Genomic DNA, 22,414 nt, shown 5'->3' on the forward strand with positions numbered 1-22,414 from the left:
ACTGAAGTTAAGTTAATGTGGTGATTTCTGTTGAGAAAGTCATGCTTTGGGGGACCCAGAATCTCTTCTGTTGTTTTTTTCAAAAAGCCACAGTGGGGTGCTGTGGCGACAGGATCTCACCATTAACGTTTCATTTCTTTGCTTTTGTTGGTCACTTAACATTATTTAAAAGTATGTTTTGGCTGGTGAATAATACTTTTGGATTGCATTCAGAATGCATAAACAGCTGTAGTAAAACTTGCCTTCTTGGAAAGGCAGCCTCCGCCGAGGGGCCAGGTGGTGCAGTGGATTAACGAACTGGCTTTTAACCTTCAGGAGACCTGGGTTCAAATCCCACTCGGGTCACCCCTGACAGATGGGGTGTCAGTTTGGTTTTGGTTTTGAATTCCAACCCCTGACTTGTTTGTCCGGGGCACGCAACTCCCCAAATCATTTGGCCCAAATCTACACCATTGGCAGTTTTGACGCAGGGAGGGCCGGTCCTGAAATAGCAGGGTGCAGCAGGTCAGCGCTGAGGCATTGGCAGAGATGAAAGGGGGAGTTAACAAGCTTGTGAGCACCGGCCAGCTCGGACGGAGCCTGGCTCGGGCCCATGCGATGATTTCCTTGCTTTTTCAAGCTCTAAATTTGGGAGTGACAGGAAGGAAAAAAAGCTCCTCTCAGTTTTTACAGGTGACGTGCAAGCAAGACGAACTAGATTTCAAAGCCTGCATTCTTTTTCTTTTTTTAAATATATTTTTACTTGAGGCCTGGTGCACGAAATTCATGCCCTGGGGAGGGTTGGGGGTCCCTCAGGCCAGCCTGCGCCCTCTCGCAGTCCAGGATTCCTCGCTCTTTACTGCCTGATGCGCTTGCCAGCTGTGAGCCCGGCTTCTGGCTTTCTGGCTGAGCGGCACTCCCCCCGTGGGAGCGCACTGACCACTAGGAGGCAGCTCCTGAGTTTAGCGTCTGCCCCCCTGGTGGTAAGTGCGCGTCATAGCAACTGGTCATTCCGCCGGTCAGTCAATTTGCATATTAGGGTTTTATTATATAGGATAGGATTGATTTCAGAGAAGAAGGGAGACGAGAGAGAGAGAGAGAGAGAGAGAGAAGAGAGAGAGAGAAACATCAATGATGAGAAAGAATCATTGATTGGCTGCCTCCTGCACACCCCCTACTGGGGATCAAGCCCACAATCTGGACATGTGCCCTGACCAGGAATCGAACCATGACCTCCTGGTTCATAGGTCTATGCTCAACCACTGAGCCACGCCGGCCGGGCACTCTTTCACTGCAAATCTCAGGATCTGAGCACAGGGTCACCAAGGTGGGAAACACTGGCTTCGTCTCGCTGAGAATCCTTGGTGGGGACCAGACCATGGTTCTCCCCACACCCCACTTGACTTTCTTCACTTGTCATTTTATTCAAGCCACTCAATCCCAGGTCTCAATTTCACTGTCTATGAAATGGGAATACCCTGGAGCCATTATTTTCCACATTCTTAATTACCTAGAGAAGCATTTTGAAAAATTGAAATTATTTTTGCAAAACATCACTCATTCTCTGGGCGACAATCATTGGGAACACGCAAAGCGTTATCATTGAGAGGAATTATGTAACAGGTGACCTCTTTTGACCCCCAACTAGTAATTAGGTAAGTGTGCATTCTGCTGGATTTATAATATTTTCTCTGAAGACATTGAGTGAGATCAGATGACTAGACCCTTAAGAGGATTCTACCCTGGACGGCCTCCACGGGCGACAGCACCTCCATCGTGAGCCTGGCTCTATTAGCGGACTCTTCCCCGACATGGACCCACTTTATCTTTCTGGGTGACCTCATCACTCGGAGCGCTGTCATGAGATGCTCCCCTCTGGTTATTTTCCCCGGGGCCAGCCCTTTGTCCGGTGCGGAGACTAGTTGATGACGAGGGTGCACCCACAGCCAGGCGTTTCCCGTAAGCACGCGGTGGACGGCTCACTGTTCTTGCTTCTCCGCCAGGTTCATCAGCACCAGGACCGGGGAGAGACCTTTCAGTGCCAGCTGTGCCCTTTCACTTCCTCGCGCCACTTCAGCCTGAAGCTCCACATGCGCTGCCACCAGCACTTCCTGAGGACAGAAGCCAAGGTGAAGGAGGAGATCCCAGACCCAGATGTCAAGGGATCGCCCCACCTCAGTGACAGTGCCTGCCTGGGGCAGCACAGGGAAGCAGGAGGGACAGAGCTAGTGGGGACCATGATGCCGGCCAGCACTCCAGAGAGGACTAGCCAGGGTGGGGCTGGCGTCTCGCCTTTGCTGGTGAAGGAGGAGCCCAAGGAAGATAACGGCCTGCCAGCCTCCTTTCCCCTGAATGCTGCCGACAGGCCGGCCAACCACACAAAGCTGAAAGACCCCTCCGAGTATGTGGCCAACAGTGCGTCAGCATTGTTCAGCCAGGACATCTCTGTTAAGATGGCGTCTGATTTTCTCATGAAGCTGTCAGGTACTTGAATAGGGTTGTATTCATTCTCTCTCTCTCTCTCTCTCCTTCTCTACCAGTGCTCTCATCTGTAAAATCAACTAGTAGGACTAGGTGATTTTGAGGTCCCTTTAAATTCTAATGGTCAGCACCTTCATACATGTTCTTGACTTTTTCCCCAGTCCTTTGGGTGTAGGCATTGCTGTGGTTTGGGGTCTAGAAGCAGCAGCGATTGCCGATGTCCTTCTGGTTTTTCTCCTTTATGGGCTCTCGTTGTGGGGGAAGGGTCAATGGTGAGCCAGGTTGGTGGCAGTTCTTTGTGTGACCTTGGCCTCTATGTAACCTGTCTCTGCGTTGGGTTCTTTACTATGCTTGTGTGGTACGTCTCATTTTGCATTATTCAAGTTTTTTGTTTGTTTTTAATTTAAACGATTTTTTAAGGACATAGGTACAGAGACTATTAGGAAGTAGAGACTTTGAAAATTTGATTAAATGATAAAGATTATCTTAAGATGTTTTTCCAGCGGAAAACATTTTATTATGGTAAAACATACCCAACATGAAATCGGCCCTTTTTATGTATAGTTCTTTTGCATGAAGTGCATTCACATTGTTGTATAACCATCACCACCATCCATCTCCAGAACACTTTCACCTTCCCATTACACAATAACTCCCCATTCCTCCCGCCACCCAGCTCCTGGTAACCACTCTTCCACTTCCTGTCTCTGTCAATTTGACTACTCTAGGTACCTCAAATAAAGTGGAATTAGAATTTTTTAAAAATTATTTTCCAACTGCCCCAATGCCATTTGAAAAGAATATGGAGTAAAAGTTGTAAAAAAAAATTATCCTTATTGATTAATACTACTTTGACCGTCAAATTATATGTGATATTTCTTTTATTTTTTTGTTGTTTTTGTTTTCAATTTCTTTAAGTTGTGTAGTAGAACGGGGTGCAACGTTGAGGAAGGCTATTTTTCCCGACTCCCTTTTGGAATGAGAAAAACGTGTCCTGGGATTGCGCTGCTTCTCATTCCATTTTTTTTAAAGTATGATTTTAAATTTTAAAGGCGACGTGGAGGGTGGGGAAAGGTCGGCTGAGCATTGGTTCTGTCTTGCAGTCCCCAGGATGATTTCCAAATGCCATTTCAGCTCTTTGGAGATTGACAATAGCCTTTTAAATGGAGAATAATTGGTCACCGTCTTCCTTTAAATGGACTGTGAGTCGCGTTTCACTAAATGTCATTGCCAGGTGCATTAGAGGTTCAGCGTCACTCTGAAGACCCCGTGCTCAGGGACACCGCAGTCAGGTCTTTCGGATTGTCCCCGTCACCCCAGATCTCTGCCCCTCAGGAGCGCGCGACACTAGTTGGAAGAAATGAGAAAAGGTAGGGGATGGAAATGAGGCGTCACAGAAATGAGCTGCGGAGGAAAAGAGAGCAGAGAGTGTTCCGTGGGTCACCCAGACCTGCCGTGCGAGCCAGGGGAGGGAGGCAGTCCTATGTCGGGCACAATCAAGTCCCAGGGATTACGGTGTGTCTGACTGCGGCACAGACGGACAGGGGGCTCTCTACTCCCCCCTTCTCTTCCAGCTCATCTAGGGGAAACTGAGCTTTTAGGGACTTTGGGTTTTATATTGAAACATTTTTTAAAACGGGGCGGGGGGGGGGGGAGGGGGGCGGAGGGGAGTGCAGCTTCCAGTGCCCCTTTTGCTGCTGACACTTCAGTTTTCCCCTCCGGAGCATCCTTGGTCCTTTCTTGGTGGTCTCTCCCGCCGACAGTACAGCACAAGGGGCCCCTTTTCTGGGTTCTTCTAGTGCAAATGGCATCTTCACTTAGCCTAGCTTAGATAGGGGGGCGGACATCTCCTTACTAACGGGAAAACTAAGTGGGGTGAGTAACTCTTAGGAAGGGGTTATTCCCTTTACTCCACCGCCCCAGGACGTTTTTCAGAGCTGCAGGAAGGGATGAAGGGAGGATTGGGTAAAATACTTGGGGTACGATACACCACTCCTGCTCATCTCAGCCCCGGGTGCCCCACATCCGGCTCTAACTAGCTCCAGCCCAGTCTCAGGGAGGGTAAAGTAAGGTCCGGGGCTGCTGGGAACCAGAATTGCAAACAGGAGCTTCCCCAGCACAGAAGCCAGTTGGTAGGCTGGGGTAAAAATGTGCACCAAAGCCTCATGCTGTGATCTGTTTTCTCAGCTAGCTATTGATGGGGACTTGTTTACGGTTTGGCAGTCGAAGTATTTGCCGACCGATCAATCGGCAGGAGAAAACAGATAACAAATGCACACTGTTTATGCAAAAGGCCCATGCAGCGATTTTATGGTGGCTTACTAAAGGTCCTGAAACCTGACTTGTGTGCACTGTTACCTAGCAACCTGTTACAAAGTCACCGGGGAGTGAGATGCATCGGTAATTTTTTGTGTGTGTGCATATTTGGATGTGAATGTAAACTTGGTGACTGTGGCAATGCAGCCCCCCGGAGGAGAAGATGTGTTAAAAGGAAGGGGATACATTTTCTGGAGGGATTTTGTGTGCTGTTGTTGCTTTTTAATACCACTAACTCTTCGTTGGGCCGAGCCCTATCACTGATAGCTGCTGGGCCTGGCTGTGTCTGAGGCTCTGATCCTGGGACCAAAAGGCCCAACCCCAGAGAACGGAGGCTGAGTTTCTAGCTCTTTCCCTCGTCTAATGTAGTGCAGCCGTGGTGAACATCGGGCCTTGTCCCTCGGCGTCATAAGGGCTCCATTGTTCTTGCAATGAGTGTTAGCTGGGCTCTGCGCGTGCACCTGCTGGGACCGGCGGGTGCAGCTGTTTGTGGGCACGGAGTTTGCGAGTCCCGGTGCCAGCCACATCACTGTCTGCAGAAATGGAGCACAGTGACAAATTCAAGCGTGGACACACCTACTTGTTTCCAAAGGAGAGAGGGAAAACACTTGATTCTTTCTTGCTTGGTTATTAAGGGGAGTCTTTCTTGCTCCTTCCACTAAAACGGAGCATAAAGATGACTTAAGGGAACCCAGTGGGATTAAAGAACAAGGGTGGAATGCTCTTTTAAACGGACTCTAAATCCTCCTCCCACCCCCGCCCTGATTTTGACGTTTCCCAGCGTATGTGATTGTGAAATCAAATCCTTTCTCCGGATCATCAACTAACTCTTCTTCTGCCCGAGCCCACACTTAACATTCCTCGGTCTGCAAGATTAATGTTGCTCCCTGGGACCGAAGCTGTCCAGGCTCAGCACCATAATTGATTCAGGGAAGAGAACGGGGCAGCCCCTGCCCCTGGCTTTCCGGGCTCAGAGAAAAAATAATTTTGTCAGCTTTGCGCAGGGTTTCGGCCTGGAAGGCAGGTCTTGGAGGCTGCGGCCCTGGGTGTTTGCATAGATCTTTCTTGGGAGCCAGAAGGCACATGCAGGCCCCTGCATGTCAGGGCGGGGATCCAGGGCTCTCGTGACCTGGGATGCACAGGGGAGAGGCGCTCACCTGACCTCAGAGCAGGCTCCTGCTCTTCTGGGCCTCCTCCCCATGATCCAGCATCCAGCAGCAGTTCGAACTCTAGAGTTTTTATGTTGTTGTTGTTGTTAGTTTTTTAATATATTTTGATTGATTTCAGAGAGGAAGGGATAGGGAGAGAGAGATAGAAACATCAATGATGAGAGAGAAGCATTGATAGGCTTCCTCCTGCATGCCCCCTACGGGGGATGGAGCCTGCAACACGGGCATGTGCCCTTGACCAGAATCGAACCTGGGACCCTGCAGTCCACAGACTGACGCTCTATCCACTGAGCCAAACCAGCTAGGACAATGTTGTTGTTTTTTAATACCAGGGCCTAGCCCCACTCCCAGAAATTATGATTTAATTGGTCTAGAATAGGGGCTAATCATTGGTATTCTCTTTAAAATTCTCAAATGACTCTAACATGTGACCAAGCCTGAGGACCACTGATGTGGAATAGGAACCTGCTACCTGGTGCAGCTCTCTTCCCTCCTCTGTATCCCAGACCTGAAAGGGGCGTGGTGTGCGCTGGGTCTGAGGCATTCACCGTAGGTCAAGGTTGACGTGCATGAGAGGCCTGGGTGAGTCATGGTCATGAAACCCCGTGTTTCTCCTCGTGGGGCCCCATGCCAGAATTAGAAGAAGCATCTCAATGTTCTCTAGTTAGAACTAGAAAGTCTCAAGACTCCTGGAACAGCGAGGGGCTGGGAGTGTCGTTACTTGAAGCCTGAGTAACAGTTGCCTGCTCTGGCCTTACATCATGTCTCTCTCTGAAAACTACACTCTTCAAGATACATAATTGAATTCTAGCTCTCCAAATTATAACCGAGGAGCTGACAGAAACTTGGCACCTCCGTTGTTGGCTGGGAACAGCTTTTTGTCTCTGGCTTTCGAAAATAAAAGATACAAGTCATTTCAACTATTTTTAATTTGGAAGCGGGCAAAAATAATTTTTTATACAACCTCCCACATTCTATTAATTTCATAAAATTAAGGCTGAAGTAATTTTAACCAGGACTTACATATAGGCACAAGCCGAATTTTTAATGTATTAGGAGCGCAGCCATAAACAGCAAAGGTTTTCTTGTATAAATGAGTGGGAACTGGTGAATGTATTTGCGTCCCATAGACCTTTGTTCTGCCGCCTCCATCTATTTTGTACAGTTTTATGCGCCTGTAGTTACAATATGGTTAGTCTATGACTGGCTGCTCCCCTGTGCTGCGATACATTGGTTTGTGCTGCTGGAGGAGGAATGGGGATGCCCAGTAAACCCGGCCATCCTTATTGCCTGGTGGCTCTGATTGGCTTTCTGTGAAACATCTGAACAAAGGAGCCTTCTTTCAAGTAAATGCCATCCTTGGGCCATTTGTGCCCTCTGACTTCAGTGCCAGTGGCTCTCCCACGCCCACGCCTAGGTATCTTCCCCAGTGGGTTTATCTCGGACAACCTTCCTTTGCATCTTCAGTTTGGCCCTTCTTTTTAACCCCGCCTCGCTTTTCTCATGCTGGGCGCTCACTGAGCATGTGCCTAAAATTCCCGGTGTCACAGCTGCGTGTAGGGGCTATCTACACGCAGGCAGCCCGATGCCCTTTTGAAATCCTGGATTTTACTGCTGAACCTGGTGGTGAGTCCTGTGAGAGGGAGAGTAGGATGCCCTCCTGGTTTCCAGTAACTTGCTACTCGATGAGACCAGGGCTGATCTGGGTCACGGAAAGGAGCAGGTAGCATGACAAGAAAGCTTGGATGGGTCCCCAACCATAGATGGGGATTTTGTGGCATTTACTCATTGTTTCTTTTTTCCTCCCCTTAACAATCATTTATATAGTGTTTACTTTATTCCATAACACATGTGAATTTCATAGCAACCCTGCAGCAAGACAGCATTCCCATTTTACAGATGAAAACGAAGAAACAGAGAGATTAAGAGACTTCCCCAGGTTTACACAGCTAACATGTGGTGGAGCTGGGATTCTAATTCAGGGGGCCTGGCTTCAGCGTTCCCTCCCTCAGGCTGCCTACACCCCAAATCACTGAGGAAGCGGCGACACCGGAACCTGGCTCTGTCCTCTGTCCTTGGTTGTAGTTAGCCAGGGTCCCCAGCATGCGTGTGGTATGCTTGGTGTCATTGGAAGCGGCATTAATACTTTTAGGTATTATTTAATTGTTTCATGCAAATAGATTAGTAACAATAAGGCCAATTTATATTTCTGTAGAGCTTTCTATTGTATTTCCAAATACATTGTCTAGTAACAAGCATGTATATGAGGACACTAGGACTTGGTGTACATCCTGTAAATGGGTCAAGACTGGAATCCAGATCTTTCCTCACCGTGGTAGACAGAGTACTCCATTTTCTAGAATTGCCCACAGAATATATATATTTTTTTTATCTTGATAGACCCCTGGGAAAACTTATCAAAGTCTACGTTTCTGCAAAACGGAATCCAGTTCATTCTTTTCTTCCCTGAGAAGTACACTTTCTTCTGCTTCCTGCTGTTGTTACTAATCTACTATTATTATAAGCATTATTACTAATCAATTGTGTTTACAGTGAGCCAGGCACTGTGCCCACAGCCTCATGTAGTTTCTCATTTAATCCTCCCAACAGCCCTGTGGGGTCAATGATATTAACCTATTTTGTAGATGAGGAAGCTGAGGCTTAAAGGCTTCAGCTCCACGGGACAGAACAAAGATCCTAATTGCGAGGTCTTGGCAAATGACCACTTTATTCGCTATTACCTTTTTTTTTTTTCCTCAGTTGAGCAAACTGTCTTTTGACCTCCGTCTGCTTCACTGTTTATTTTCCTTGGCTTCAAACCATGGCATCATTTCTACATGCTAATTCAGTTGCTAATCTGAGTAAACTTTTTTGTGTCTTCAAAATAGACCTACAATCCACCGTTACAGGTGCAACCCTTCCTGGCTGTCACCTCAAACCTAGACAGCTTGCCACTCCAGCTCCCTCCCTGACGCCTTCTCCACCCTAGCTGCCCCCCACCTCCAGGCCCTCCAAGGCATTCTGGAGGACCCTTCTTCTAACGCTTCTTGCATCAGGTTATGCCCCCACCTGCTCCTGTCTACTGAGTAACCCTCTCCCCCCTTCTCTAGAAAAATGTCTACAGCCTGCACCAGCTCACAGACCCAGCCCTCTCATTTCCATTTCTCTGCCTTTACCTTTGTGGCTCAGGGGTCCGGTCATTTGAACTGTGGAGTCCCCTGTGTCTTCCTCCTGTTCGATAAAATGGGAAGGGGGGACTTTTATAAAAGTAAGTAATAATGTGATTTAAGCTAAAATAACTATTTTAATGCACTTCTGACCCACAGTGGTTCTTCCTGTATCTTTGTAGAGCAGTTCTAGCAACCTCGGGCCCCATCCCTGTGATACTCTCCCCCTACTGCCTGGCCCTTGCAGACGCTGGTCATCCTTCCAAAAATAGCTCCCACTTCTTGAGTGAAACCCTTTCCTATTATTCTGGTCTTCAGTGCTCTCCCCCATTGTGAATTCCAGTGATACTTCGAGTCTTTATCACCCTGATTGGTGCTTGTATTATGACTAGTTCTTTCTATTGCTGTATATTAGTCTTGCTTTTCAACTATTTCAAGTTGCTGGGTGGGAGGTGGGAGGTGGGGGGAATGTTTCTTTTATAACATCTTTATCTTTGTATCATCCACAGAGCATTCCATAATGGGTTATAAGAAAAATATTCCATTACTCATATTCTGGAAGTCAGGTTTTCAGAGGTTGTGATATTACTTCACTTGAAAAAGATTTGCAGATTCACAGCCACCTCCATATGCTGTAAGAAAGGAGATGGAGTAGAGTGTGGTCTATAGAAAGTAAGCAGGTCATGTAAAGGGAGCCCCACAGGGTGTGAGTACCTTGGGGTTCTCATGTCTTATGTTCCTGGACCTCAGCTTGTAGCGCCAGGTCTAGGAACTGGAGTCCATCACACAGTTAGTTAAGGAACACACTTTTCCAGAGCTTATCAGCTCAAAACAATAACCATTTTCTTCCTTTATGATTTTATGGATTGGCAATCTGGGCATGGCTCAATGGGATGCTGCTCCCGGTCTCCCCTGGGCTGACTTCCCCATCTGCAGTCCATGGCCCGCGTGGCTGGGGGCTGGCTGGGCTAGGGTGACCTCACCTGGGATGGCTGCTCTCTGCTCCCAGGGTCCCTTGTCCGTCAGTGGGCTAGCCCAGGCTCACTCACACGCAGCTGGGCCGGGTTCCAAGGAGCGGGCCGAAGTGCACAAGATTTCTGGAGGCTCGACTCAGAACTGGCCCAAGGTCACTTCCATCACCTTCTGTTGACCCAAGCAAGTCCCAAGTCCAGCCCAGATTCAAAGAGTGGAAACACCGACTCCACCTCTTCATGGGAGGAGCTGCAGAGTCTCACTGCAAAGGGAGGGCTGTCAGGGAGGGAAATCATTACGGACACTTCACGGTCTACCTCAGCCCAGAGTTCTGCAGGTTCTCCGGGTGTTCTGTAGTAACAAACATCGCTTAAAAAACGGATGGAACAAACCAGAATGTCGGCATAATAATGGAAAATGACAAGCGTAGCAATCAAGAGGAGATGTCATTTGGGGCAGATGGTCACCAACTTTCCTGAAAAGTGTTGGAAATATATTATCCAATCTTTAGCCTTCCTTTTCTCTGATCTCCAATCATTTCTTGTTGTTCATGCATTTCATTCTTTGGGTTGAATGGTATGAATTTAACGTACAGCTTTCTTTCACATTCACTCCCGGCTTGATGGGTTTTCCAGGACTTGTCCTTCCTGCTTTTGACAAGGGAGATATCCTGTCTGTTAAGTGGATTACTGCAAATAGCTACTTTTGCTCCTATGTGTTGGGTTTAGTAGTTAAGTACAGAGAGAAAAACCTTATTTATTTATGCTAACGTTCTTGAGGCCCGCTCATTGTCACTCCCCTTGACCCCGCTCCAGGGGCTGTTTTGTTTCCTTTGTCACCGTGACTGTAACTGCAGTGGCCCTCGTTGATGACCTGTGTAGTCTTGGGTTTGGGACATAGATCCTGAAGTGTGGCCAAGTATTAGCTCAGGTGGGCATTAATGAAAAATATGAGATGCTTAAAACGTCACTAGACACCAATTACAAAACTACTTAAGGCAAATTAAGTAGTTTACCTTATTGGAGAGCAAGGCTTAAAAATATTTAGTTAATGTTTTGAACATTCTATTTAGATATAATATGCTTAACATCTAAAAGTAATACTGCACTGTTGTTATTATTTAATCAAATCTTGCCTTTCCTTATGATTTTAGAAGGCAGTTTATTTATTTATTTTTTTCTCTCACTTAAAACACCTCAAATTGTCAACAAAGCCCAGCTTCCCAGCCTGGTCATACGTACTTTCATACACTTACAAGGGAACAGCTTTGGTTTGTGATCTGGAGAGGTGGGCTCTGATTCTGGCTCTGTCGCTAACAAGCTGTGTGGTTTTAAAAAGGCCAAATCGTCCTCCGAGCCTTGGTTTTCTTATTGTAAAATAAGGGGGTGGAAAACAGTAATGATGTTTATTTTGTTGGCTTGTATTTTAAACAGTAAACCCATTTCCCCCCCCCAAAAAAAAAAGTCTTAAGAGCAGACTCAACATATAAAATACATAGAACATATATTTTTAAATATAACTTTATTTTTTAAGTTCACATTTATTACAATTATTTACTTAAAAAGTCACATAATTAAGAAAACAGTTGCTATTGGGTAACAAAACGTGAAATTAGCATTATGATCAGGTAAAGTCTTGAGCCTACTAGGTGAAGCACCTGGTGTATTTCTAAGTTTATTTTGCTTATTGCAGATTCGAGAAACACCATTTACACAGGGAAATGTGGTAAATGAGGGCAGATTTCAAGGAATTCACCTTGTAATCTCAGAATCCCTTTACTGGAATGTATTCAGATACTTGAAAGAAGAATATAATAATAATAAAATTTTGTTTCAAAGTTGACAATATTTAGCAACTGCCCTCATTCCTCATCATAATAAAGGGCAGATAGGAAACATCTGCAAAGTTCAATACACACTAAAGCCGTCTATCATTCTGTATTAACTACTTGGTTATTAGTCAGTGAACTGTTATTTGGAAATTTATTTCATCTCTAGTCCCAGCTTCTCATCTGCTAAATGGAGACAACAGTAGTACCTACTTCAAAGGGTTGTTGTGAGGATTGATCAGAGATATTAAGCAAGTAAACACCTAGTGTACTCTCTGTAAATGACAGAGCCAGCTGTCTCTCTGTATCTACATAAGCCTGTCAGCCACCATCAGAAGCTTCACCAAAGCAGGTACACTTAGACCTGGCCTGGCATTGAGTTTAAGGCAGTGGTTCTCAACCAGGAGTGTGCCCAGGGAACAGTTGGCAATGTCTGGAGAAATTTTTTGCTGTCACAACTGGAAAGTGCTATTGGCATCTTGGGGTAGAGAGGCCAGGGATGCTGCTAAATATTCTATAATGTGCAAGACAGTCTCATAGCAAATTATCCAGCCCAGAATGTCAGTGGTGCCAAGGTTGAGAAAGCCTGATTTAAGGTATGCCCATAGACTCTAGGTGTACGCTGAGAGTGTAGTTTTACATGGATACACATGCCCAGGTGTGAATTTCTTGAAAGATGGCCAACCATTTCCTTATTCATGATTGATTATTAGAACTCTAACACTTTCATGAGAGCAGCAAAAACTGCATTACAAGTCATACATAAAACTCAATTACTATAAATTATCATTGCAAGTTAACATTTTAGTGATCTCCAGATGAACTTATCAACACAAGTTAACATATTAGTGGTCTCTAATTGACATCTTGGATAATGCAGCTGGGGTGCACACTTTAAAATTAAATTTTATATTAATTTTCAAACCAAATGGAAAACCAATTTTAAAATAATCTTCCATTTGAAGCAAACTTTTGGAACCCCTGAAGTATACCCTAGGGTTCCTTGGAGCGCTGTTTGAAAACCACTGATCTGTGGTCCCTTCTAAGTCTGAGAGTCTTTGGCTCTGCTTTAGGGTGAGTTAGTAAATAAAATTCTCATTGGTCTAGCTGTTTCATGTAACGCTCAGAATTTGCAAAATTGCTAGACTCTGAACTGAAAGAGAGCTCCGTCTTATTAAACTCAAGGAAAATGTTTTCCTTCACCAGAGGGAACCGGCAGGACAGAACAGAAGCTGCCATGTTGCAGTTGGTTTCTCCTCTTCCACCCTCTTAGGCAAATGTTCACAAAATTCTCTCCTTTCAGAAAACGTCCCTCACCTTCAGGTTGCACCACACCCTCCCCTTTCTCATGTACGATGTTTAGTTCACTCCATATCACTTATTTTCTAAGGCCCACAGTCCAACCTCTTAGGTTAGCATCTTTCATCAAGAAGCTTGGTTTTCTTGGAGAGAAAGGAGGAGAGCTTGGGTGCATTTTCAGTCAGAAGCCCTGGAGTCTAGAGGTTCTGTGATTTTTTTTTTTTTTTGGGGGGGGGGGTTGCAGGGTCAGTCTGTTAACCTCTTATGACCTTAGTTTCCTCACCTCTAAAATGAAGATAATAATGATCCCTATCTTCTGTGATTGATGGATCAATTCCTGAGTAACTATTCAAATGCTAGTTATATGCATTATTAAAACAAATTATGGCCTTTATGGAAGTTATATAGAATTTTCCTCAAGGTCGGGGGGAGGGTCATGGGAGAAATCTTTAGGAGAATTGATGACACCTTACTTTAAAGAAGCGTTTCTTTTACAACTTATCAACGCCTGCCTATTAGAATTAGCAACTTGGAGTCATTTTATCCCAGTGGCTTCCACTCTTTCCCCATATTAGCCTTTATCTTGAATCCTCTATAAATCCTAAAAAAGCTAGCTTGTTTTTTCTCAATGGCAGTCCACCTCCATTAGATGTGTAAACGTAAGATAGCATCATTTAGGCTCAGCTCCTAAAATGTTTGAACAGTGAGAGAAGGGGCCTCTTGATCAGTGGGGCTTCTTCAGTGTGTTCAAAGCAGAGTATCTGAAGAAAAAAATTCAAAATTTAAACATGAAAAAAGAGAAAAAAGGAGATAACAGATTAGGTTCTAATGTTACTCGAGAATCAAGCTCCTCTGTCACTCAGAGTGAGGTGGAGGTTTTTGTGGCGTCGCTGGGATGAGAATGGGATGTAGGAGAAGACTTTGTTTGGATGAGGTTAAATTTCTCAGGTTCTAAAGCCCCCCACCCCTTGAGCCAGTCCTGGAAAAGGTGCAGCTGGGGTTCTAGCAGAGCCAGACACAAGGCCAGTGTCCGGAGTTTCCATCCCATGTTGCAGCCGGGTGTGGTTCAGCATCCAAGCTCATTAAAGTCCATTAGCCCATGTGTGGAGCCCACCATGGCCATGCACCATGTGGGCACAGGGGAGGCATCCCCCTGCCACAGGAGAGCCAGGAACCCAGGGCGTGAGAGACAGGAGAGAGAGAAGGAAGGAACTTCCTTTGTTTGGAAGTTTTGAATATTCCGGTTTTGCTCTCTTGCAGTGGTCACACCCATCCTAGCCACTCACTTGCTTTTAGCTGTGATTGACAGACGAGCACCTTCCCACATCGCTCAGACCTTGCTTGGCATGCGTCTGTCTGACCTTCCCTTTCCTCCTTTCCTGTTAAATAATAACCAGGTTATTACAACAGCATCATTAATAGCTCTTTACCTTCTGAATTTTTCTCTTGCATTGAGTTACTGATGGATTCTGATAACTTTCTCAAAACAATAAATAATTCCTAAAATAATATGACAAAAATAAAATGAAAAAACGAAAATATTATGGTATCATCTTAAAAACAGTTGAGTATCTGGAAGCTTTAGGATATGCACGCAGAAGTCAAGACAGGTGCTGGGAAAGTCCTTTGCAAACTGAGGTCATTGTGCACAAATCTCTGTTAGTAAGAATGAAGTCAAGACTGCCGAGACTGGTTTGGCTCAGTGGATAGAGCGTTGGACTGAAGGGTCCCAGGTTCGATTCCGGTCAAGGGCATGTACCTTGGTTGCGGGCACATCCCCAGTAGGGGGTGTGCAAGAGGCAGCTGATCGATGTTTCTCTCATCGATGTTTCTAACTCTCTATCCCTCTCTCTTCCTCTCTGTAAAAAAAATCAATAAAATATATTAAAAAAAAAAAAAAGAATGAAGTCAAGACTATGTAGTGAGTCAGATAGGATTGCTTTCCCCTTAGCAATCCCCCCTACGTCCCAAAGAAAATACCCTTAATTTTAACTTTCTCTGTAGAAAGAGAATGGGTTGTTTTTTTTTCAACTGAGGATAATAATAATAATTTAAAAAACCACAATGGTAATTATTTAGCCGTATTAATTTTAAAATACAGGCTTTATATACTACTCTCAGTGTAAATATTTCTGGTAATTGAAAGAAAGCAGGATAACTTTCATATTTCTAGTTTTACACCTTTTATTTAGGCCCAAATATTTGGGAAATGAAAACTTGAGCAAATGAGTGTCTCCCACATGCTTTTATGACATGTCATTAACTTTATTTCCATTTCCCCAGCACTTTACTAGTTTTAAGCTAGTCTTGTTAGAATGAAGACCAGGTAGAAAGACTTGCAAATTTATAATCAGCAACATCCTGCTTGCCTGTTGTTGTTTTAAGTGTCCTTGCAGTTCTGTTAAATCTGGGTTGTACTAGAAGTGCTGAATATCGTTCTCCCCCTCAAGTGTTACGTAGCATGTAGAAGCTCCTTATACCTTCAGAGCCTCAGCATGATGGCTGTGTCCTCTCTAGAACTGGGATTTACTTCCAGGACCTCAGTAGTTTCTTATCTTCCCTAGCTTCACCTTAGAATTTTAAAAAGTTTTAAAATAAAAGATATAGCATTGAAGCACTTTTAAAAATACCTAACCATTCACTTTATATTATTCCTTCCCAGAGAATCAAAGTCACAGACTTAATAGACCATACACTGTTTAATTGCTCTGTCGTGACTAACTGGCATGCTCTTGGGAAAGGATTTTATGGAAGAAAGGCTTAGGGCAAGAGAAGCTTTAGGAGGTGGTTAGCGAAACCCCCAGGCAGTGGTTGAAAGGGAGAAATGCGCTAAATAAACAGTCTTCATAGGAGCTGCCTTCCTGGTTGAGGTTGGGAATACATACTTGTTGCAGATTGCTCTAGAGACCGGACTTTGTTCCCTTTGGTTCAGATTCTGATGGCATTGTCCCCAAATGGCTACATTTTAGGCACTTTCCTTGATGTCTGGACTCCCCTCTTAGTAAAGCCAGAGTATAAGTGATCACTCAAAGACACCTCAGTAAGTGCCGTGGTGTAGGCAGCAAAGCTTTTACTTTATAACCAAGGCTTTATGCCCAAAAGAATGATCAGTTCCGGGAAAGCACCTCTAATTGCCTTTGGTAGAATATTTTGAGATTCTTAACTTTTGTTTACCACAAGGAATAGTGGAGTGCCATCTGATGTCACTAATTTGTGGCCAGTGTATTTTACTCATTCAACAAATATTTATAATGAGCACCTACTACATTCCAGGCACTGTTCTAGGCACTCAAGATCCATCAGCGTTAAAACAAAGATCATTGCCTTCATGAAGAACAAACCACAAAAGAGTAACATAATAAATAAGAAAACTATATTTTATGTGATCAGTCTGTTTGTGCTACCATAGCAAAATACCACTGAGTGATGGAAACGGTAGAAATTTATGTTTCACAGTTCTGAAGGCTGAAGGTCCAAGATCAAGGTGCTGGCCAGTTTGGTTCCTTCTGAGGCCTCTCTCTCTCTTTGGCTTGAAGTTGGCCACCTTCTCATTTTGTCCTCACATTTGTCTCTCTTCTTATAAGGGCACCAGTCATATTGGATTATGATACCCTAATGGCCTCATTTAACTTTAAGTACCTCCCTATCTCCAAATTCAGTCACAATGGGGTTTAGGGTTTTAACATATGGATTTGGGGGAGGGGGACACAATTCAATCTTAAATAGTATGTTATGAGATGATAAATACAGAGTGTCCCCAAAAATGTATACACACCTTAACAGCTGATAGCTCAATTTTGAAAATGAAATGTATTTTAATAAACACTGCCTTTATAATTATTCAGAGTGTGTGCATGTATTTTGGGGACACCCTATATTTTAGGGAGAAAAGGAAGATTAAAGTAGAGTAAGAGAGACTGGGAGTACTGGGGAGGGGTTGCAATTTTGAACAGGGTAGACTTCATTGAGAAGGTAGTATTTTATCCAAGACCTGGAGGTCAGGTTACATTAGTGTTGTTATAACACAGGGACCAGAGGTGGAGGAGTGGTGTGATGGAGGTTGGTCAGGGACGCCAGATGGGCATCCCATGGACTAGGTTTCAGTCCTAGCTCTTCCTCTTTCTGGTAGCAAAACTTCCAAATGTCATGTTGGGCCTCTGGGCTCCAGTTTCCAAATATGCTAGTATGAACTTGTGATTCCAGAATATATATTCTTAGAGGGGCATGGGTAGAAAGAAATACTTTTTTTGTGTCTGTGTATTGACTGGGGCAGATGGTGGGCAAGGGGTAATAGGTATTTGCTTTGGGGATGTATTTTTTTTCTTCCTTTTATTTATTTAGCAGGAACGGGCTTAAGGCTCATTCTGTTAGGTGTTACTAAGAAGTCTATATCAGGATGAGATCTTCTTTCTCAAAAGACAGACACACCCAATATAACCAACCTAAAAGTCCCACCACATGGCCTTTTAACGGGAAGCAGGATGCCTGTGAACGTTGCAAGTGGTAGTAGAGGATGCTTGCCTTCCTTCTTGGTCTTTCCTGAGTGGTATGTAGCTTAGTGGTATGCTGTAACCAAGCCACAGAATCCATCCCATAATAGGCCAGTTAGCTCTGCCCTGACCGCACACCCCACACCAACCAACCATGCTAAAAAGGAACCATGGAAAAAGGACATAAGTGGAAACACTGGTGAAATCTAAATAAAATCTGGAGTTTAGATCATAGCAATGTGAATTTCTCAGTTCTGACAAATGCATCGTGGTTAGGTCAGATGTTAACATCGGGAATGCTGGGTGAAGGATTATGTGGGAACTCTTCCTACCATCTTTACAACTTCTCTGCAAATCTGAAATTATTCCAAAATAAGTTTTCTCTAAAGAAATACCCATTGTGGACTCAGAGATGACTTGGGCTACAGACGTGGACCCAAAAAACAATGCCAAGTGCACGTCCCACTGTTTGTGGGTCAGTGGTGTCGGCTTATAACAAAATAAAAGCAGTATTTCTCTAGTCTGAGCTTTTCTTTCTGGCAAATTCTCCATCCTCACCTTACACTCCACCCCAGGTTTTCGCTGTGGGTGTTGCCTCTGACTCGTGTTTATATTCAATATTTTATGGCAGAATAACTGCCTGAAGACATTATTCTCTAATGGGATTAGGTGGGGAGGGGGCAAATAGGCCAGGGAGGCAGCCACATAGACAGGAAAGAAGACCTTGAGGGAAACCAAAGAGAAAGGCTCGTTTTCACATACCATAGGTTTGAAGGATTCAGAAGCCCACTCGCTCACGGAGTGTATTGTATTTTTGTGCCCAGGGCGCAGCTGATTTTGGTTAGGTTGTGGTCCCTCCTGCTGTTAGCACAGTGTGATCGTGCATCCATACTTCATTAAGTTGGGGGCAGCTAAGAGGGGAGTGGCCTTTTATATCTGTGTATATATATAATCCCTTTCTTCTTTTGACAGCTGCAAATCAGAAGGAGCCCATGAATCTTAACTTTCAAGTGAAAGAGGAGCCCCAGGAAGAGGAGACCCTCAGCGCCTCCTTGCCTCGGTCCAGCTATGTGTTCAGTCCGGAATCTGAAGTGTCAGCCCCAAGCATCTCTGAGGACACGCTGAAGGCCCAGGAAGGGAAGGGGAGTGGGCTAAGGCGGGACATGTCAGTCAAAGCAGCTTCTGAACTTCTCATGAAACTATCAGGTACTTGCTTTATTCTAAAATGTTCACGTCTGTTCATTTCATTTGGGAGCCAACCGGGCGGCTTCCTGCATGGCTCATAATTAGCCTAATGGCAGCACTGTCACTGTTATTTCGGTGAATTCAGGGGTGATGGATCACTTGCCTTAAATTCCTGTGTTGTATGTATGAGTTTGTTTTCGGATGTTCACTGTATATCTGCCCTATTAAATGTGACCTAAATATGACTGCACGTTGTTGGAAAACACTGCTGCTTTCTAAGATGCTGTAGGTCATAGTTTTAAATGGATTCTAGTGACAGTCAAAGCACTTCTGCTAATTGATCAGATTATCTACTTCTTTTCCAAGGACCCTGCATTTTTTTTGTGTATTTATACTTTATATTCTTTAAGAACCATTGAAAATATTTTTCTTAACCTGATAAGTAGTTGAGATGACACTTGAAGTAATTATCCATAGAGTAGCCGTGAGATGTTAGAAATAGAACATTTCATAATGGGATATTGCAATAATTAATCTCAGTCCTTAAGATGAATGACTTTTTAAATTAGTATCTAAATGTAATCCCAGCCTATCAAATATTGGCAAAACAGATTATACTAGTAACTTGAAATTTATGTACCCAACCTCTTCTCTGCCCCATCCCCTTCGGACCAGGTAAACATTTAGTGTCTTTTAGATTCAAAGGTGTGACTTTCAGAACATGGAAAGAAAGGTTATATCAATAATAATACTTACCCAGTCATACCACATTCTTAGTTCACAACTGCTTAAAGATAATTTTCAGAAACAATATTCAAAATGCTAATATGAATCAAAAGTTGTTTTCAGTTTGTATCTTGCTGTGGTGGGAGGATGAAAGCAGGCTGTACAGTAGGGGTCCTTCCCTGTGTAATTTCCCAAGCGAATCTGACTGTGTTTCTGGTTGACCAGTAGGTTGGAAGTTAAGAACCTAATAGTGATTTACTTCGAGTCATTGTATCAGAACAGTTGAAATTCCTGTATTTGCCAGTTGGGACTTCAGGGGAGCGTGCTTTATTATAGATAAAGTATAATACCACCATTACATCCTACTGTAGCTTCATTTTTCTAAACTTGGCAATGATATGGTAGCTTCCCCTATAAATGGGAGGTTTAGCAAGACTGTGCTGATTGGTGAAAGCTGAATGTTTAAAAACATGATATTCAAGCAAACATATTTCCATACAGTTGTACCCTCCCTTCAGTGTCAAATACCTGGTGACAGAGAGGAATCTGTTTGTTGTTTTTTCAGTCAATTCAGAGAGGCCACCCGGCTCTCGGAGTCCTTCCCATATCATAGGCTTTCACATTGCAGGGACTTCAACTCTTCTACCAGTGACTATTCCCCCTCCTGATGGTAAGAGTCTAGTGTATAATATTTCTGTTTCAGTATTCTAGTGTATAATATTTCTGTTGCTGTGCAGCCAGTATTGTGAGCAGAGAAAGCTGGGATGGCACTGAAAGAGAATATACAAAAATGAGATTTCAAGGAAGATGTTTTTTCAGGAAAAGCATTTTATCTTAATCCTTTCAGATGATGAGCGTTGAGTCATGAAGTAGGAAATCATTTCCTAGTTAATGAGGTCCCTCAAATGGAATATGGCCATGCAGCCACGCACATTTGATGACATCTGTGGACAGAAGTGGCCTTTCTAAATGTTTATGTTGAGTTTTATTGAGTCCACGTGCTGTGGGTTAAACAATCATTGAGTGGATGATATGATTGCCTTTCCAAAGGGCATCTGCCCTACCTTGTGGTGTGGAAGTGGAAATGTGTTTGAAGACGAAGATAACTATTTTTTCCCCTGAAAAAATTTCCCAGCATTCTAAGTGCAAGAGATCTGGTTCAAACAAAAATATGCACCCTGGTCCCTACGCTCCAGATGCTTATGTCTGTCTGGTCAGGAGAAAGCCAGGGCAGGGGAATGCTTCCAGTGAGTGACTGGCACCTGGAGCTCCGTGCTTCTGCTCCCCAGTGCCCTGCAAAGGAAGGTCCAAGCTGGTCCTCAATATGGGCGTGTGACTTAAACACAAAGGCCATCATTCCGAAGCCGCAAGGCAAAGGAGACTCACCCTTGACTAGGTTTAAGGTGGACATGGGCGTTTCTTAGCATGGATAGATTAGCGCTCTCAGAAGGAGGAAGGTGTTAGGAAAAACCTGCTGCTCTGACTTTCCTCAGGTTGTAACTTTAACAATTTCAATGTTCGTTCCTTAAAAGACATCCAAATACAGGACTTGTCAGTGTCTTCAGACCCCCTTTTCCATGGCATGTCCTGTCCCTCTATGGACAAGGGTAGTCATTCAGTCCCAAAGCATCTATGCAGGGGAGTCAGGGCCGCTCCGGGTGCACCTCCCATGAGACCCCAGGCCTTACTGCTGGCATCCTGTCAGGCGGGGGAAAACCCTTCTGGTCAGGAGGAGTCGGGGGAGAAAAGGGCGGTCATTGTCATACATATTTTTCCTTCTTTCAGTTTGGACCCAAGGAACAGCTACAATGTAGAATGAAAGGATTTTTCCTGGAGATGGAAGCTGTGATCTGTGGTAGTTTAGGCCCTTTCAGTCTTTTCATGGAATTACTAAGAGGGACTTAGTCAATAATTTTGGCTGCTTCAATTCCCATTTTAATTTATGATAAAGCCTTAATGGATGTTGGGCCCGTGGCCCAGTCAAATATCATGTGAAACTTCCCTTATGTGGAGAAACCTCTGTAGTTATATTGTTTTCCAAATGGACATTTACATTTCATGGGGGAAAACACAGATGCTTAGAGACTAGACTACATTTTTCATTAGCTGCGTGTTTGGGGACATCTGAGTTTTCTTCCTTCCTGTGGCTCGAGTTCTATGTCAGCTGTTAATTGGGAAGTCAAGTGCCTGACAGCTGGGCCAGATACATTGATTACCGTAAAGAAAGCAAGCCACTCCCGGGGAAACCACTGGGCGCGTGCGACTACCTGTTGTTATCTGACACGAGGCAGCCAAAAACGATCACACTTTTCTGCTAAGCGTATAGTTGCCAAAGATAATTCCCAGAAGTCTTGACTTAAGGAGGCCAACATGCCGAAGTTCAATACAGAGGATAGATGACATTCGACAGACTAAGGGAATCAAGTCACACTATTAAACTCCGGGTTTGCAGGGTCTAGTGACCTTGCCAACTTACGGAACAGATGTGTTACCACAGATAGGACTTAACGCCGAAAAGGACGCCAAACCCCATCTGCGTTGTCTCTGTTATACTTGAAGAGATCAAGTCAGGCTCTCTTCTCCCTTTTGGGAGCCACGGGCTTACATGGGGATCTGTATATAAAATGTACCACGTATGTGATTGTACCTGGAAGTAGCGGGTAACAGTGATTTAAAAATGTAATTCCACAAAAATAAGTAGCTGGAAAGCCAGAGTTATTCAGAAACATTATTGAAAAAAACCAAACATTTAAATTTATCCAACATGGTAAGTAAAACTGCATATCCAGACCTTAATTTGAA

General features: G+C 44.3%; 1 protein-coding gene across 1 annotated transcript in view; it reads left to right on the forward strand.

Annotated features, from left to right (window-relative positions):
* The window catches only part of ZNF827 (zinc finger protein 827), a 165,725-nt gene that overhangs the window by 44,252 nt on the left and 99,059 nt on the right, over positions 1–22,414 (forward strand). The window contains 2 exon segments of the mRNA XM_054717698.1: positions 1,983–2,463; positions 18,674–18,907. Coding sequence (XP_054573673.1) covers positions 1,983–2,463; positions 18,674–18,907 — 715 coding nt within the window.

Source organism: Eptesicus fuscus, chromosome 6 (genome assembly GCF_027574615.1).
Source record: "Eptesicus fuscus isolate TK198812 chromosome 6, DD_ASM_mEF_20220401, whole genome shotgun sequence".
Classification (NCBI taxonomy): domain Eukaryota; kingdom Metazoa; phylum Chordata; class Mammalia; order Chiroptera; family Vespertilionidae; genus Eptesicus; species Eptesicus fuscus.